Here is a 19761-nt window from a genome sequence, read left to right on the forward strand (position 1 = left end):
GCTCCTTCGTCAGATGGAGTGGAAATCTGCTCTCAAACAGGGTACAGAGACACAAAATCAAGTTACAGAATACTGATTAGAATGCGAATCTCTACAGCCAACCAGGTCTTAAAGATACAGACAATGTGAGTGGAAGGAGCATTAAGCTATGACGATGTCCCCTCCTTTGCTGGTTTGATGACAATGTTGCGGTTGGTCTTGAGAACGTGAATGGCGTTGCGTTGTGCTTGGGTGATGTTCGGTGCCGTCTTGTGAGTACGGCTGATGAATTTGGTGTTGACGCACCTCCTGATGGCTTGGGCATACATGTCAAGTCGAGGGCAGCGGCCTTCCATGAAGCATTCCAGAAGGCCGCTGCCCTCGACTTGACATGTATGCCCAAGCCATCAGGAGGTGCGTCAACACCAAATTCATCAGCCGCACTCACAAGACGGCACCGAACATCACCCAAGCACAACGCAACGCCATTCACGTTCTCAAGACCAACCGCAACATTGTCATCAAACCAGCAGACAAAGGAGGGGACATCGTCATAGCTTAATGCTACCTCCACTCACATTGTCTGTATCTTTAAGACCTGGTTGGCTGCAGAGATTCGCATTCTAATCAGTATTCTGTAACTTGACTTTGTGTCTCTGTGCCCTGTTTGAGAGCAGATTTCCACTCCATCTGATGAAGGAGCAGCGCTCTGAAAGCTAATGGCATTTGCTACCAAATAAACCTATTGGACTATAAGCTGGTGTTGTTAAAACTCTTCCAGTGCGATCCCACAGGGATCAGTGTTGGGGCCCTTGCTGTTTGTAGTTTATAGAAATGATTTAGACTCAATGTGGGAGGGTTGATCAGTAAGTTTGCGAATGATACAAAAATTTGTGGGGTAGTAAAAAGGAGTATATAGACAGGCTGGTCAGATGGGCTGATCAGTGGCGAATGGAATTCAACCCAGATAATTGTGAGGTGATGCATTTGGGGAGGACAAACAAGACAAGGGAATGAATGGCAGGATGCTGGGAAGCACCGAGAATCAGAGGGACCTTGGTGTATGTATACCAGTCCACTAAGGTAGCAGGGAAGGTGAATAAAGTGTTTAAGAAGGCAGATGTTGTACTTGCCTTATTAGCTGAGGCATGGAGTTTAAAAGCAAGGAGGTTATCCTGGAACTATATAAACCATTGGTTAGGCCATAGCTAGAGTATGGAGGGAGATTGAATAGACGGGTTATTTTCCTTGGAGCAGGGGAAACTCGGGGAGACATGATTGAGATGTATAAAATTATGAGAGGCATAGATAGACAGGAAGAAACCTTTCCCCTTGGTGGAGGGATCAATGACCAGGGATTTAAGGAAAGGGGCAGAAAGTTTAGAGGGGATGTGAGGAAAAGCTTTTTCACCCAGATAGTGGTGGGAGTTTGGAACTCACTGCCTGAAAGAGTGGTGGGGACAGAGACCCTATAACATTTAAGAAGTATTTACATGTGCACTTGAGATGGCAAGACATACAAGGTTTTAGGCTAATTGCTGGACAATGGAATTACAATAGTTGAGTGATTTGTCTTTGACTGGCACAGACCTGTGGGCCGAAGGGCCCCTTTTCTATGACAGGATACTGATAGCTCAGAGAAACAGGGGCTGTATGCTCCTTGAAGCAAAGGAGATCGAGGGCAGATTTATGCACAATTCTGCACAGGTTTAGATGAGGTAGACAAGGACGTGAAGACTCCAGTGTAAGGTTTTGGGCGAGAGGTACGTGAGGGAGTATGTGAGGCAGGACCTTTTTATGCAGTGTGTGAGATAACCTGGAACTCCATACTTATAACGGTGGTGGAGGCAGAGACTACCACTGATTTATAAAGCAAACTTGATGGGCACATGAGGGAAATAAACCAGGTTAAAGTCCAACAGGTTTATTTGGTAGCAAAAGCCACGAGCTTTCGGAGCGCTGCTCCTTCGTCAGGTGAGTGGGAGTTCTATTCAAGAACAGGGGATACAAAGACCCAAACTCAACTCACAAAACAATGGTTGGAATGCGAGTCTCCACAGGCAATCAAGTCTCAAAGGCACAGACAACGCGAGTGGAGAGAGCTCCAAGCTCAGGCCAAATGTATCTTAAAGACTTGATTAGCTGCAACTATTCACATTCCAACCATTATTCTGTAAATTGAGTTTGTGTCTTTATATGTCCCGTTTGTGAACAGAATTCCCACTCAGCTGAAGAAGGGGCTTAAGGCTCTGAAAGCTAGTGGCTTTTGCTACCAAATAAAACTGTTGGACTTTCACCTGGTGTTGTTAAACTTCTTATTGTGTTTACCCCAGTCCAACGCCGGCATCTCCACATCATGACTAGTGGAGGAATTAGCCAGGTCTGCTGCTTCTGATCGTCATCCAGGCATAATACTGCGACGGCAGTGGTCTCCGGTGGTCAGGAGTTCAAATCTGACCTACCATGGCAATCTGTGGGCTGACTCTCTTGAAAAACCTGGAATTGCTTTCACCCGTCCGCCTGATTTTCCAGGGGGAAGTGGCTAAGCGGCTCTGTATGGAACCAACAGCCCGAATGATAACCTGCTTTGTCATAATGATTCTGTGATGTAACACAGCAGTGAGAAGGTGCAGGCCAATCCAGCCCGTGCTACTGTTCAATAAGATCGTCTGATTGCAGCCTCGACTCAACTTCCTGTCTGCCTCCAACCTCTATATCCCCAGCTTGCCTTCTCCAACAAAAATCTAACACAGATGCAAATACATGGAATGACTTAATCTCCATTGCTCTCTCTGGACAATAGTATTCCAAACTGATGACTCGAGGTAGAAAAATTAATTTGCTTCATCTGAGTCTTAATGCTGAATTTATTCCCTACCTCTAGGACCACCCCCCCTCCCTTCCCCCCAACACACTCACACCAAGGAGAAGCATGCTCCCAACATTGTTCCCCTCTCAAGTTCCTTCAGGATCTTCTACTTTTCAATTAGATCACCTCTCATTTAAAGGAGCAGGTCAAAGGACTTTCCGCTGGTAGGAGGTCAAGGGCTAGAGAAGATAACCTTTCGGCTAAGGGCCACACCTTTCAGGAGTTAAGCCAGGAAACATTTCCGCACCAGGAGGGCGACAGAAATTTGGAATCATCTTCTAAAAAGGGCAGCTGGTGCTGGGTCAACTTATCCTGAGATAACTAGGTTTCAGTTAGCAAAAGGCATCAGGGGACATGGGGGAAGAAGAGTGGGAGGGAGCACGCATGCACAGTTACCACGAATTTGGCATGTCAGCTATGACTCTCACCAACCTTTACAGATGTGCCATAGAAAGTATTCTTTCTGGTTGTATCACAGCTTGGTATGGCTCCTGCTCTGGCCAAGACTGCAAGAAACTACAAAAGGTCATGAATGTAGCCCAGTCCATCACGCAAACCAGCCTCCCATCCATTGACTCTGTCTACACTTCCCGCTGCCTCGGTAAAGCAGCCAGCATAATTAAGGATTCCACGCAACCCGGACATTCCATCTTCCACCGGGAAAAAGATACAAAGGTCTGAGGTCACGTCCCAACCGACTCAAGAACAGCTTCTTCCCTGCTCCTATCAGACTTTTGAATGGAGCTATCTCACATTAAGTTGATCTTTCTTCTGCACCCTAGCTATGACTGTAACACTACATTCTGCACTCTCTCATTACTTTCTCTATGAACAGTGTGCGTTATGTGTATAGCACGCAAGAAACAATACTTTTCACTATATACTAATACATGTGACAATAATAAATCAAATCAAGACTCTTTACAATGCAGAAAGCCATTCGGCCCATCAAGTCTGTCCTGGCTCTCTGAAAGAGTTTTCTACATAGCCCAACTGCCCTGCCTCATCACCTTGTGTATTCTTTATTATTAGGTAGTATTCCAATTTCCTTTCGCATACGTCAACCAAACCTGCCTCCACCACCCTCTCAAAAGTTCATTCCAGACTCTAACCACCCCCGGGTGAAATAATTTTTCTGACATTCCTTTTGCCAATTATTTTGAATCTGTGCCCTCTCGTGCTTGATGCTAAGTGGTAACATTTTCTCACTATTTACCCTGTCAGCATTCCTCAAGATCTTGAATTTCTCTATCATGTCTCCTCGTAGCCTTTTTTTCCTCCCTGGAGAACTGACCAATCTATCCTCGTAGCTACAACTGTTAACCCCTCATGAATCTTCTTGGTGCTCTCCAAGGCCTTTGCATCCAGAACTAGATGCAGTATTCCAGATAAGGCCTAACTAGTGTCTTGTACAAGTTCAACAAGACCTAATCAGTCTTGTACTCAGCAGTATCTCATTGAACCGTGTAAAAATGCTAGAGGGGAATAAGGAGGTGGTAGTGGCATAGTGATATTGTCATGTAGTCCAGAGACCCAGGATAATGCTGGGGGGGGGGGGGGGGGGGGCCTAGATTGAATTTCATAACACATTTGGAATTAAAAATCTTAATGATGACCTCACAATGACCAAGAACCCCTTATCGATTCCGATAATAACCCATCTGGTTCACTAATGCCCAGGAATCCTGTCACTCTTACCCTGGTCTGGCCTGCAGGCTAATCCAGACCCACAACGATGAAGCTCAGCAAGTCACTCACTTCAAGCACAATTAGGGATGGGCAATAAATTCTGACCCAGCCAATGATGCCCACATCCCATAAATGGAAAAAAAAAGATCCCCACCTCCTGCTGCTGTGTTCCCACCTGAGCACACTGAAGCTGTCCCGGTGTCCCCATCGCAGATGGCCCCTCCGACTGGGGCTCATCTTTCAGCCCAGGCCCAGAGAGGGTGAGCGATCTTCAGGACGATCATTTAGTACCAAGCGACTCTTTACCAACTTCAGGTTGTTCAATGTGCCTTTCAGGAATAAAACACACCACACAGAGCTTCCCAAGTTATATATATTTTTTTAATGAAAGCAAAATCAAAAAATGTTTAATTTTGGTTTAAAAACAGAACTAGAGTACATTTTGTAAAAGCTTTCCAAGGTCATGAGCAATCACACTGCAAGAACGCAGGCAGGGATTGACAAAGGAAAAAAAAGAGCAGGGGGAAAGAAAAAAATAATAAGAGCCCGGCACAATGTGTGTGTGTTTGAGGGCATAGCAAATATCGCCCTAGGTTTAACCAATGTCACCTTCACACACACAGCTAAGAGGTTAAGGATTCATTACCAGCTAAACCCTACATCTTTCTAACCAGTCCAGTAAGTACTTAAAAAGGCAACTTGTTAAAATATATTTTAATGATCTTTTCTCTTATAAAGTGAAGAGTTCACATTCCCCAAAAAGAATCAAGTGTACAGTCACAAGGAGTCGACTAACCCGGTTTTGTGGGGCGTGGGATTGTGGAGCCAAGAGATTCAAGTCTACTCTTTCCTTCCCTCTTTCTCTCCCTCCACTCAGGTAATAAGTTTGTCCAGGAACCATGAAGCGCGAATTGTCTGCGCAATGGGGCTTGGCCACTTTGAGGTACCGAGGACCAGTGGGTAACAACCCCACCCGCCTCCAGTTGAGGTTCAAGTGTGAATCGGTGTGGGAGCACAGTGGGGGTAGGATGCAGGTGTTACGCCTGCCAGACTGGGACAGGAGGGATGGCGAAGGTTGTGCGTGTGCTCGAGCATGGTCAGTCCAAATAAGCTGGGTTATAGGAGGAACTGCCATGTGAAGGGCACTGACCAACAGTGCGGCCATGGGATGATGCAAGCTCGAGGGAGTGTGGGAGGGAGTGGGATGGGCTGCTGCCAGCTTCAAATGCCTATCACACTTGTCTGGGATCCCATCATCAGGCAACGGTAACCGGGTAAAGCATCTACAACTAATATCGCTCGCACACTCTCTTCCCCTCCCTCCAGACAGTGGGAGGGTCATATTGGCTGCAATGACAAATGAGATGTTAACATTTTCCTCAGGATTGCTGCCTTCTACACCCCCGACCCAGCAATGCATTGACTGGTTGGAAGCGTGGGGGTGCAGCCAACCTCCATCAAAGTGAACAAGTCCCCCCCGAAAGTAACCAGGAGTGACTGTAGCACCCATGTCCACAAAGACTGACTTTATCTCAAATGATGTGAATCCAGCTCCCTCACACTATCACTCAGTAATCCCTCTCCCCCAGCACCTTGTGTTACTGACTATATCTCTGCTGGTGTTAATCCAGCTCCGTCACACTGTCATTCAGTAACCTCTCTCCCCCTGCACCGTACATCTCTACTGATGTGAATCCAGCTCCCTCACGCTGTCACTCAGTAACCCCGCTCCCCCAGCAGCCTGTGTTACTGACTGTATCTCTACTGATGTGAATCCAGCTCCCTCACACTGTCACTCAGTAACCCCGCTCCCCCAGCACCCTGTGTTACTGACTGTATCTCTACTGATGTGAATCCAGCTCCCTCACACTGTCACTCAGTAACCCCGCTCCCCCAGCACCCTGTGTTACTGACTGTATCTCTACTGATGTTAATCCAGTTCCATAGAACCACAGAACCCCTACAGTGCAAAGAGGCCACTGGCCCATCGAGTTTGCATCAACTCTTCAAAACAGCATCCCACTCTGACCCTCCCCTCCACTCCAGCCCCATAACCCCACACATTTACGATGTGCCAATCCACATCTCGTTACTCTCAGTAACCCTAGCACCCTGTATTACAGGCTGTGACACTGTGCTTAATTCAGTTCCTTCAGAGTTCCCCAAAGCTGGAAGCTGGAATGGTGCACCCCACTCTTGCAGCCCTCCTTGGAGGGACTGAACATTGTTCCACCTAAGCTTCAGGGGTGGGGGGGGGGGAATTGGGAGTGAGTTACGTGAGGGACAAACAGGCTGTGCACAAGCAGCGGTCCCGTTAATGGTTGTGCAGTGCTGGAAATAGGCAGCACTCAACCAAGTGAAACTAATGAGAAAGAGTGGGAGGAGAGAGAGAGCGTGCATTGGTCCCGAGGCCAGAAGTCCAGCATGGACCGGGATGAGAGCCTGGGACTCGCTCAGCTTGGACTGGTTCTGAGATGGGGAAACAGAAGCTGGGCTGGTCAGCTTTTGGGGTGGGCTGGGTGAGAGGACAGGGGAGGGAGGGACATTTATCAACATAAATCCACTCTTGGGAATATGGACCCCTGTAAAGTCCAAGTGCAAACCTCAGCATAGTTTTCAGAGACTCGCGGGTCAGAGGATTCAATCTCTTTAGCAAGTGATACAACGTCACACCGAATACAAGTCCAAAAAGGAGATATCATACAGATATCTCGATATATCATATCTATATATGATAGATTTCTGTATTTATACAAGCAGCCCAGTGACATATAATCACAATAACATAGCATCGCCACCAATCGGAGCCAGTTACACAACACTGATCTTGAACAAGTCCAAGAGCAGCCCATGTAACGAATCTGCCGACAGATCAAAGTATTAAAGACGTTTCACCCTGGAGCAATGACGTGGAGACCCTCGCCCTCTACTGTCGCTCAGCTCTTCGCACTGACGCCACCAGCATTGCCCACCCCCTCCCAACCCGCCATAGGACTTGGCTAAGGGAAGCTTTGCAAATCTAAACCTAGCAGTGTCCTCGAGGCTGACTATCCACTCTCTCTGGTATGCTGAGGTGGGCTGAGACCGCCACCGCCCCCCCCCCCCCCCCCCCCCCACCCCTCCCCCCACCCCTCCTCCCAAGCACCCAAATCCAGGTCCCGTAGACCTCGGCAGTACACACGCCTGCAGGGACAGGAAGCATGCGCAGAGTTTTGCACGTAGGCCCAACACAATGTCAGCGCACTGGATCAGTCAGGACGGTCGTGCAGGGGAGGGGAGGAGTTCTAAATCCTGCTTTTGATGGGGTAAGAAAGCCGAAACGCTCCTCTTAAATCCAAGCCCATGGGGAAGGGGGGTGGCTGGGCAAATAGATGCAGCCTCGTCACCCCCTACCCCACATTAGGTCAATGAGACCCTCCAAGTTTTACTGTTTACAGATTACTGATAACTAAGATTGATACCTACCAAGTGAGGAACGAGAAAGCAGGGGCTGGTGGGAAGAGAGAATGGAGGCAGGCGGAGGTGAATCAAGTTTCAGATGAAATTTTAACCTCACCAGAATCCACTGGTGAAAAGAGGAGCCTTCGAAAGGAGAGCTCTCCCCTCACCCTAATCAGACGTATCGGACACGTCAGGGCACCAAGGCTGCCACGTGTAGCGGGTTAAAGACGCTGTATGTCCATTAAAAATGGCTTTATTTGTATATGTGTATATATATATATTTATATATATATATATATATATATACAGTTCCAATACCAGCACTGCTTCATATCCTGAAGAGACGGGGCTATCAAAACAGCACAGGGTGGAGGGGGAGAGCATTCACTCCAATTCCGAGATTCCTGACCAAGTGGACATGCAGGTGTTGCAATGCGTGACGTGCCAATCTCCTGTGTGCCCTTGGCCATTCCGCACACATTGGGCCTCGGGCCCTGCACTGCCAAATCCAACTCCCAACTGGAACTGTGCCCCAGCCACAAACCCCTCACACCTCCGCCCCACCAGCCTCACTTCACACCCATAGTGAATTTCATTATTTATAACCCCAGCCCCCGACCTTTTCAACAAAAAAGAAAAACAGCTCAAAAGCTTCCGAGTTACAAAAGTGATCGAGAAGGCTCCAACCTGATTGGGAAAGAGAAAGGAAGACCTAGCACCACGCTTCGCATCGCAATCTGAGCGCACTAGGACAGCACAACTTTTGTCTACTGTGACCCCACTGGCACTGAGCATCTATCAATCGGGCACCCCCTCAATGGTGCTCATTTGTGACTCAACCCGTGCTGCCACTCTTGGCATTGGCAGAAATCCACAGGGAATGTTGTGGTCGTGGGGAGTAAATGGTGGGAGTTGGAACAGAAAAATCCCTTCTCTACCATGTGAATTGTTCAACACCCCTTCCCCTCTGCTCCTGCTCTGTCTTAAACAACCAGTACGAAGATCATAAAGGGATAGAAACTGGGAGCAGAAATGCCAAGAATACAGGCAAATTATGAATACATCCGGACTCCTTCATGTCTCCATCACCTCCCTGCCGCCTCCCACCCCCCACTCCACTACTTCACTCACCCAGCACTCGGAACTTATATGACCCGCTTGAAGTGGACCAAGTCACTGAGCGTAACATCCAGGCTACTCCCCACCCCCGAAAAGCTGGTGCCACAGGAGGGCGATGGTGTGTGAAGGCACCAGGGTCACACTGCATAAACCTGCTGCCAGTCGCGATTCACTAGGGAGCCAAGACCTCAGGGGGGGAGCTGGAAGACGATGCACTGTCAATCATTACCGATGGCAACGCAGGTTGGAGGGAAGATCTTTCCCCTTGGGGATTCCTTGTGAACTGAATGCAAAGTTAACGTGAACGGGCTTGGGAACTGAAAATCCCGGTGAATTGGGATGCGAATTGAACGCGAGCTGCGGTTCATTAATAAACTGAGTGCTGACTCAAAACGGGCAAGGGATGTGTGAATTCTTCGGGAGTTGGAGTTCCGTGCCAAACAGGCGGGAATTCATCAGTGCTCAATGGTGGCGTACGCACACAAGGATTCTCCGTGGTGCCCTCATCTCCCAGCTTACAGCAAGAGGCTTGCCTGCGAGTGACGTGGATACAGGCCTCACAATGTGGCCCCTTGCGGTTGGCGGCTGCGCTCACAGGCTTTCCTCTCACTGCCACTCCCATCAAACCTAAATTCACTCATTCTCCCTTGGCCTTATCCTTCCACGCTACTCCCCACACACCCCCATCCACCCAAACCAAAAGCCATGACCCACACATTCTCACCCCTCATATCCTACACAGTGAGCTGCTGCCCTCTTTGGAAACCAGGGCTCACCACATCACATGGCACACGCACCCTACACTCCCCAACCCCACCCTCCCTTCACAAACTCCTCCACATTCTGTCGACACACAGGAGGGAGGAGGGACCAAGCCTGCTCCTCTGCTCACAGACACCACTCCCCACCCGCACTCCTCCACCATCAGCCCTCACCCATCCGGGATCTTAGAAAATTAAAGTAGGAAAGTTTGGTTCAATCGAACGCCACGTGGCACGCGTTGCCTGTTCCTGGTCTCCGACGGAGCTTGCGCGCCCGGGGATGTCGTGCCGACTGCGGGGCACCGTTCTGTGCCCTCTTTCTTCTACCGTGGCTTCCTGGAGAGCCTGCCGGGAAGAGGGGAGAAGGAAAGTAGAGGATGAGTGTCAATGGCATCGACCGAGACAGATGGTTAACTAGTCGCAACAAAATGAATCTGAGCACACATGCATGACAGCCACCTTTGAACAATGGTTGGAGGGAAGAGGGCCCACTTGCTCGCTTGGAATTCCAGAAGTTACATTTCCAAATTAGGATGGTGAGTAATTTGGAGTGGAACCTCCAGGGAGTGGTGTTCCCAGGTAACTGTTGCATTTCCTTCAAGAGGCTAATGGTCATAGGTTTGCAAGTTGCTGCCTAAAGAGCCTTGGTGAATTCCATTGTGCATCTTGTAGGTTGCACGCTGGCACAGTGCATTGGTGGTGGATGGGAGTAAATGTATGCGCAATGGGTACAAATCAAGCGGACTGATTTGTTCCAGCTGGTGTTGAGCTTCTTGAATGTTGTTGGAGCTGCAGTTATCCAAGCAAGTGGGAGGTATTCCATCACATTCCTGGCTTCTGCCTTGTGGATGTGCGCAGGCTTTGGGGAGTCAGGAGTTGAGTTACCCGCCACAGGATTCCCAGCCTCTGCCCTGCTCTGATTGCCATAGTATTTATATGGCTGGTCCAGTTAGTTTCTGGTCAACAGTAAACCCCATGATGTTCATAAATGTGGATAATCATCAAGACCGAACTGCATCCTGTTTGTTCCCATCATGTAAAATTCCCAAATGGATGGAAACCTTCCTCATTGTTGACCACACGATGAATGGATACTTCAGCCAAAGTGGCCACTCAGGATTGCCAAGCTTTGGAACTCCCAAGCCCATTGGGCTGTGAAAGCTCAGCTGTTGAATTTATTGAAAGACTGTGATTGATGGATGCTACGGGAATCAGGAGATGTGGGGAGGGGATGAGAAAGTGGAGATGATGTAGATCAGTCATCATCTTAATGAATGATGAAATAGACTCGAGGGGCCGAATGGACGACTCCTGCTCCCACTTGCCGAGTTGCAATCTCCTTGAAGTAACACCAAATGCTTTAGTGTTTGTGAAGAGGCGCAGAGTTCCCTCCTCTCAGTCTGCACAGCCAGCTGCAACAGCGGAAATTCTGGCGCGTGCTTGCCTCATCTGATACTCACTGTAATTTGGACTCCAGAAGATTCAGCGTCTGCCTGTCAACATAGTGGGAGAACAGTGCCAGGAGATTTGAGGGCACGAATGAAGGTTTGGCCAGTGATGCCTGTGGAACCCTCAGCAGCTCCCGGGTCACAGCAAATACCAGCTCCGTCCTAAACAGTGGGAGAAGAGAGTGATCAGATCAACTCATCCAGAATCAGAATTCAAACAGATCATATACACCCACCAACCACCCTTAAACCCAGAAACACTCTCAAGGACAGGTACAGCACGGGGTTAGATACAGAGTAAAGCTCCCTCCACACTGTGCCCATCAATCACTTCCAGGGCAGGTACAGCACTGGGTTAGATACAGAGTAAAGCTCCCTCCACACTGTGCCCATCAAACACTTCCAGGACAGGTGCAGCACTGGGTTAGATACAGAGTAAAGTTCCCTCTACACTGTCCCCATCAAACACTCCCAGGACAGGTACAACACGGGGTTAGACACCGAGTAAAGCTCCCTCTACACTGTCCCCATCAAACACTCCCAGGACTGGTGCAACATGAAGCTTGGTGTGGAGACATGGTGCAACATGACGCTACCAGGGCAGATACAATTTGAGTTAGATATGGAATAAAGCTCTCTTTGCAGTGTTGGAGTTTAACAGTCACTGCAGTGCATCCTATGCCATGCAGGTTAACCACTCACATCCCTGGAGCAGATTCCAGCTTTAAATGCACTCACGAAGCGGACACTAAACTCCAAAATGTAGTATAGAGTGAGGAACGGGATGATATGGAGATGGAATGTTCATGTCTGGGTCCAATACGACAGTGAGGTTGTGAAAGTCTGGTCCAGTCTCAGATCGGGAAAGGGATGGAGTCAGTGGCTGGGGAACTGGGTTACACAGGTCGGCGCATGGCTGGAAAAGTTCTGGCCCAGACTCACCACCTGTTGTCCTGCATAAGTTCGCTGGCTGCCTCTGAGCTCTGCAACCTCTCTCCCTGGCTCAGGATCATGTAGAACAATGTCAGTCCAAACTGGCAAAACAAATCGAAAAGACACAAAAATTAAGAGCTGGCACGTGGCCGACACGGTAACTTTCAGACACTCAGGACTTCACAGCCAATGAAATAAGTTGCTGAAGTGAGTCATGGTCGTAATTGAGGAATTTGCACACAGCAAGATTACACAAACAGCACTGTGAGAATGACATTTTAAATTGACACTAACTGAAGGATACATTTGGCCAGAGCAATGGTGATTAATACTCCCCAACTTTTCTTTACAGTAGTGGGATTTCAATTTAAAGTCTGAAAGACAACATGTCTGATGGTAGAGTGTCATCTCATTACCGAACATCTGACAGTGCAGCACTCCCTCAGCACTGACCCTCTGACAGCACAGCGCTCTCTCAGTACTGACCCTCTGAGAGGATGCCGCTCCCTCAGCACTGACCCTCTGACAGTGCAGCACTCCCTCAGTACTGACCCTCTGACAGTGCAGCATTCCCTCAGTACTGACCCTCTGACAGTGCAGCATTCCCTCAGTACTGACCCTCTGACAGTGCGGCACTCCCTCAGTACTGATCCTCTGACAGTGCAGCATTCCCTCAGTACTGACCCTCTGACAGTGCGGCACTCCCTCAGTACTGACCCTCTGACAGTGCAGCACTCCCTCAGTACTGATCCTCTGACAGTGCAGCATTCCCTCAGTACTGACCCTCTGACAGTGCAGCATTCCCTCAGTACTGACCCTCTGACAGTGCAGCACTCCCTCAGTACTGACCATCTGACAGTGCGGCACTCCCTCAGTACTGACCATCTGACAGTGCAGCTCTCCCTCAGTACTGACCCTCTGACAGTGCGGCATTCCCTCAGTACTGACCCTCTGACAGTGCAGCACTCCCTCAGTACTGATCCTCTGACAGTGCAGCGCCCCCTCAGCACTGACCCTCTGACAGTGCAGCACTCCCTCAGTACTGAGCCTCTGATAGTGCAGCACTCCCTCAGTACTGAGCCGCTGACAGTGCAGCTCTCCCTCAGCACTGACCCTCTGATAGTGCAGCTCTCCCTCAGCACTGACCCTCTGATAGTGCAGTGCCCCCTCAGGGGTGACGGTGGGGGTAGGAGTGCTTTGTTCTTCCCATATGATAACACAATGTAAATTTCAAAAATATGACAGACCATTATTGTAACTCACACCATGATATAATGGACCTAAGTGAGCTGTGATGCCTCAGTCCAAAATGCAACATTGCTGTTATTAAATCCCTTCAGGCCCTCCCTACCTCTGTGAGCTCCTCCAGCACTTACAACCCTCTCTATCTCTGTGACTTTTCCCTACACATCCCCTCCTTGCTCATTACGCTGCCGGTTCTCCTGACCCTTCCTCTCCTCCTTGGCAACATTTCAAATTCCCATCACCTATTCCTCCATTTCCCATGCAATACCCGCGTCCGGCCACCTCCACCCCCTCCCCGACATCCCCCACCCACCAACCCCTCCCCACACCCCTTCCCCCACACCCCCCACGCACTACCCCCACCCACTACCTCCCCCATCCACTACCCCCTCCCCCACCCACCAACCCCTCCCCACACCCCCCACCCACTACCCCCTCTCCCACACCCCCCACCCGCCCACTACCCCCTCCCCCACACCCTCACCCACCCCCCACACCCCCCTCCCACCCACTAACCCCTCCCCCACACCCCCACCCACCCACTAACCCCTCCCCCACACCCCCTACCCACCCACTAACCCCTCCCCCACATCCCCTCCCCCACCTCTCCCCTCTCACCCCTCTCCCCCCACAATCCCCACCCACAATCCCCACCCACACCACCCCCCACACCTTACACCCCCCCCCTCCACACTCCCTCACCATCCCCACGCACTGTACCTTGTTCTGCAGGATGGACGGGAAGTGGCTCCCGGGTTGGCTGGATTGAGCTGAGCCGGTCAGCTGCTGAAGGAGCTCGGTCAGTGCACTGGACGGGAGGCGACTGACCAGCAGGGAGCAGGACTCAGTCAGGCAGGGAAGCACCTGGAACCAAACAGGGCAGCAGCTAAACAGCACAGCACCAACATGATGTAAAGACATGATTAGGCATACGACCGCCCACTCTCACACAATGCCCAAGACCTCACCCCCACTGAGGTGGAGATGGCTGCAATTGTGCACAGACGCCCTGGTAAAGCATCCAACAAAACAGGACCTTGCCGCTCATATTTAATTGCCAACAGGGTGCCTCACCTAGAGAGATCTGGGTGTACAGGTACATGGGTCACTGAAAGTGGCAACGCAGGTGGGGAAGGTCGTCAGGAAGGCATACGGCATGCTTGCCTTCATCAGCTGGAAAACTGAGTTTAAAAATTGGCAAGTTATTTTACAGCTTTATAGAGCCTTAGTTCGGCTGCATTTGGAATATAGTGTTCAATTACTAGAAGGATGTGGAGGCTTGGGAGAGGGTACAGAAAAGATTTACCAGGATGGTGTCTTGTATGGAGGGCATTAGCGATGAGGAGAGGTTGGAGAAACTTGGTTTGTTCTCACTGGAATGACAGAGGTTGAGGGGCGACCTGATAGAAGTCTACAAGATAATGAGAGGCATGGACAGAGTGGATAGTCAGAAGCTTTTTCCTAGGGTGGAAGAGTCAATTACTAGGGGGCATAAGTTTAAAGTGCGAGGGGCAAGGTTTAAAGGAGATGTAGGAGGCAGGGTGCTGGGTGCCTGGAACTCGCTGCCTGGGGAAGTAATGGAAGCAGATACGATCGTGACTTTTAAGGGTTGTCTCGACAAATACATGAAAAGGATGGGAATGGAGGGATATGGTCCCCTGAAGGGTAGGGGGTTTTAGTTAAGTCGGGCAGCATGGTCCGTGCAGGCTTGGAGGGCCGAAGGGCCCGTTCCTGTGCTGTAATTTTCTTTGTTCTTTGAATGGGCTTCCTCTTGTTCCTGTGTAACAGATTGAAGAAGGGGCTTAAAGGGCCTCCTTCCATTTCTGTGTAACAGGCTCGAGGGGCAGAATGGCCTCCTCCTGTTCCTGTGTAACAGGTTTGAGGGGCAGAATGGCGTCCTCCTAAAGCGAGGTTCCTGATGAAATATTTGCAAATCTTTGATTTTTTTTGGGGGGGGAGGATATTCGAACACACTAAAAAAAAGGCAATACTCCTGATTGGATAGTGACACAGGTTGTGACGGCTGGTGGAAACAGGCTCAATAGCAGCAGAAAGCAGAGGGAACAGACTGAAGGTGACTGGCAAGAGAACCGGAGAGGAGACAAGGAAAATAGTTCCTGCAAGAAGCTGCTTTGATCATAAAACGCGATCTAAAAGGGCGCTGGGAGCAGAGTCAATATTAAACTTTAGAAGGGGAATTGATAGAATGCTCGAAGAAAATTATATTTGCACAGTTGTGGGGAAATGACGAGATCGGCTGGGAAAGTGGTACTGGATTAGCTGATGTGCTGGGACTTGACTGAAAGGCAGAGCAGGCATCAAGGGTAATGTCTGACACAGTTCTCCTCCCAGTGTTATGACAGAGTGACAGGGTGGGAGTGCAGGGAACAAACTGAAGAGCTCTTTCAAAAGAACCAGTCCAGCCAGGCTGGGCTGAATGGCCTCCCTCTGTACTGGGTGATTCTACACATCTTACATCCACCAGGACAGGAAACAGAGTCCTAGATTCAATACCCTGCTCCATCTGGTGTGTGGCCACTCACCTCATCCTGACTGTCCTTCTTGACCAGGTAGGGAAGGTTACGGGCAGTCGCCAGCACCACGTTGGCAGCCTGCTCCGTGCTGAGGAGGAGCAGCACCTTGGCTGCCAGTCGCTTGCCCTTGCGTATACACATGATCTGTACAAAGTGGTCATCGCTGACTCTGTGAACAGAGAGAGGAGTTACAGCACCCACCATACCACACACACACACACACACGCTCACCTATCCCAGACCACCCCCAACCATACTACCTCCACACACACACACCCCTACCTCTCAGTGCTGTGAGCCTGCTTCCCTCGCAGATTCTCATACATCTGAATGATCTTAGATTTGCGATGCTCCAACACGGCTGGTCGCTCCTCCTCACTCACTTGCAGAAACTTCTTCTCCAAGTCCTGTACCTCCAGTACCAAACTGTACGTCTGAAGAGAGAGATGGATAGAGGCAGAGAGAGAGAGAGAGAAAAACAGAGAGAGAGGGGGGTGCAGATGGACAAAGGAGGAAATAATACAGAGTTATAAGAAAGAGTTGCACTGGGTTATCAAATCTGGAGCTCAAACAATGCTACATAGTGCTCAGTCGCAGTGTCACTCAGTATTGGAGGGGGAACATTTGCAAAACAAATGGGGCTGTTGTCCGGGCTTTTCCACCTGCAGCTCCCAAACCAGAAATCCCCACCACTGACTCACGGTGGCAGCAGTGTGAACCATCTGCACTGGCACAACTCGCCGAGGCTCATTTGGCAACAGCTTCTAAACTCGCAATCTCTACCACTTACAACTGTGATGGGAAAACTACACTCCGGGAGCCACATGTGACCCACAAGATATTTTGTTGACTGTTGCCCTTGCGCAGGGTTGCCACATTCTGCTGATTGCCATTCGCATGGCTTTTTCCTTCCCTACCGGTGTGAATTGAAATCATAGAATCTACAGTGCAGAAGGAAGCCATTCGGCACATCGAGTCTACATCAACCACAATCCCACCAAGACCTTATCTCCATAACCCCATGCATTTTCCCCTAGCTAGTCACCCTGACACTAAGGGGCAATTTAGCATGGCCAATCTATTCCACACATCTTTGGACTGTGGGAGGAAACTGGAGCCTCCGGAGGAAACCCACGCAGACACGGGGAGAATATGCAAACTCCGCACAGATGGTGACCCATGCCGGGAATCAAGCCCGGATCCCTGGCGCTGTGAGGCAGCAGTGCTAACCATTGTGCCTCCCACACGAAGCGAAGAAAGTGATATGCACGTTAAGCAAGGGCACGTGAACTGAGGGGTCTTCTGACTGTACACAATATTGACTGAGGGAGCCTTGCGCTCCCTCTGCAGCCAAAGTGTAGAATATCTATCGTCTTTACCATTTGAAGTTGATAATAGTTTTGGTATATAAAAAAAACTCATTTTGAAATATTCAGCATTTATTAAATGTATTTAATCTTACTAGTGGAGTCATGATTGGTGAACAAGTGCAATTTTTTCGCCCACTTATATGAAAGAGGGCCACTCATTTGGCCCACTCACTAGCCTAGGTTGCCCATTGCTGACCGAGAAGGGCAGAGCTGCTGACACAAGGGGTTCCCCTCCAAACTGCACACCATCATGGCTCAGAAATACTTCATTGACCTTTCAGCTTCCCCCCAAACCCATCCCCACAACCTGCACATCATATTCTCATTTATGCATGGGTGTGAGGGCAGTGCAATCTGAGACTGATCTTTTACCCTCCATGGCAAATCCAAATCTAACCTGAGAGGTACTGATTGAGTCAACTCAGACAGGGTGAGGTGACCATGAGCAGCAGATGGATTATCAGTAGGGATACAGTCAGGACACAGGGTGCTGGGGGAGAGGGGTTACTGAGTGACAGTGTGAGGGAGTTGGATTAACATCAGTAGAGATACAGTCAGTAACACAGGGTGCTGGGGAGAGAGGGGTTACTGAGTGACAGTGTGAGGGAGTTGGATTAACATCAGTAGAGATACAGTCAGTAACACAGGGTGCTGGGGGGGAGGGGTTACTGAGTGACAGTGTGAGGGAGCTGGATTAACATCAGTAGAGATACAGTCAGTAACACAGGGTGCTGGGGGAGAGGGGTTACTGAGTGACAGTGTGAGGGAGCTGGATTAACATCAGTGGTAATAGTCAGTTACAGGAATGGACAGGGGGCATTTGTTTGGAGGAGCAGGCAATGATTCAGGCATGTGATCAAAATCCCCACAGTTTTCACAAAACACATGAGGGTCCCACCCACGGGGATGTTTGGGATGCAGAGCACTTACCCGTTCGATGGTGAAGAGTGTTTGCCGCCTCTTGTCCCGCACTTGTTTCTCTTTTGTCTCCTATGGGGAGAAGTCAGAGGATCAGAGCCTGGAACAAAACTCACCAGGGTCATCTAGAATTTCCCCCCAACCTTCTGCGATACAACCACTTCTGCTCACAAATCACTTCTGGGACGATGAAACAGGGGTCAGTACGAGATGAGTGGTCTCCAGTTATAACTGTAACCCTCGTCTCCCAGAATCAGTGTGACGGGAAATCTCCAGATACACCTGGAATCCTCACCTCCCACTGTCAGTGCGAGAGAGATCTCCAGACAAACTTGCAATCTTTGTCTCAGTATCAGTGCGAGCGAGATCCCCATGTACATTATCGGGCCATCGTAGGTCAGCACGAGGGGAGATCACCTGTAACCCTCAGTCCCATTGCCAATGTCAGTGCGAAAGGAGATCGAGATACTCCTTTCAAAAGCCTTCACTCAAAAAGGGAGAAACAGAAAGCAGGAAACTACAAGCCAGTTAACTTATCCGAAATAGGAAAAACATTAGAAGCTGTGATTAGAGATACTATTGCCTGGCACTTTTAAAACATTTATGGTAATCAGGCAGAGTCAGGTTTTGTGAAAGATAAATCATAGAATCCTACAGTGCAAAAGGAGGCCATTTGGCCCATCGAGTCTGCACCGACCACAATCCCACGCAGGCCCTATCCCCATAACCCTATGTATTCACCCTAGCTTGTCCCCCTGACACTAAGGGGCAATTTAGCATGGCCAATCTACCAACTTGCACATTTTTGGACATCATATTTAACCAATTTATCTCTTTGAAAAAGTAACGTGCTGGGGATAAAAGGAAACCAGTGGATGAACTTCAATTTCCAGGAGGCATTCGTAAGGTGCCAAAATAAAGGTACTGCAGAAAATAAAGGCTCATGGTGTGAGGGGTAACTTATTGGCATGGATAGAAGATTGGCCGGCTAACAGGAAACAGTTGGCATAAATAGGTCTTTTTCAGGTTGGCAGGATATGACGAGTGGTGTGCCACAAGGATCAGTGCTTTTTACAATTTATATGAATGACTTGGATGAAGAGACTGAGGCGAGACCTGATAGAGGTCTACAAAATTATGAGAGGCATACACAAGATGGATAGTCAGAGGTTTTTTCCAAGGGTGGAAGTGTCAATTACAGGCGGCCAGATTCAAGGAGAGAGGGGGAGAGTTTAAGGGAGAGGTGTGGGGGAAGTTTTTCACACAGAGTGTGGTGGGTGCCTGGAACGCTCTGCCAGAGGAGGTGGTGGAAGCAGGCACATCAGTAACATTTAAGAGGCATCTGGACGGGTGGATGAATAGGGAGGGAATAGAGGGATACGGACTGAGTAAGGGCAGGTTTTTTTTTAGGGCATCACGATCGGCAAAGGCTTGGAGGGCTGAAGGGCCGGTTCC

The 19761-nt window shown here is 49.5% G+C and overlaps 1 protein-coding gene and 1 long non-coding RNA gene across 3 annotated transcripts in view; one reads left to right on the forward strand and one right to left on the reverse strand.

Moving 5' to 3' along the window:
- The window catches only part of LOC144505311 (uncharacterized), a 97111-nt gene that overhangs the window by 17034 nt on the left and 60316 nt on the right, over positions 1–19761 (forward strand). The gene's annotated exons all lie outside the window — the stretch shown is intronic.
- The window catches only part of patl1 (PAT1 homolog 1, processing body mRNA decay factor), a 58035-nt gene continuing 45951 nt past the window's right edge, over positions 7678–19761 (reverse strand). For both annotated transcript variants that reach the window (XM_078231426.1, XM_078231425.1), the window contains exons 13-19: positions 18319–18378; positions 16301–16452; positions 16028–16187; positions 14205–14348; positions 12249–12340; positions 11319–11468; positions 7678–10203 (exon numbers count right to left, since the gene is read on the reverse strand). In XM_078231426.1, the coding sequence (XP_078087552.1) occupies positions 10182–10203; positions 11319–11468; positions 12249–12340; positions 14205–14348; positions 16028–16187; positions 16301–16452; positions 18319–18378 (780 nt within the window). In that variant the 3' untranslated portion in view covers positions 7678–10181. The remainder of the gene's footprint in view (positions 10204–11318; positions 11469–12248; positions 12341–14204; positions 14349–16027; positions 16188–16300; positions 16453–18318; positions 18379–19761) is intronic.

The sequence above is a fragment of the Mustelus asterias genome, chromosome 16 (genome assembly GCF_964213995.1).
Source record: "Mustelus asterias chromosome 16, sMusAst1.hap1.1, whole genome shotgun sequence".
In the NCBI taxonomy this organism is placed as follows: domain Eukaryota; kingdom Metazoa; phylum Chordata; class Chondrichthyes; order Carcharhiniformes; family Triakidae; genus Mustelus; species Mustelus asterias.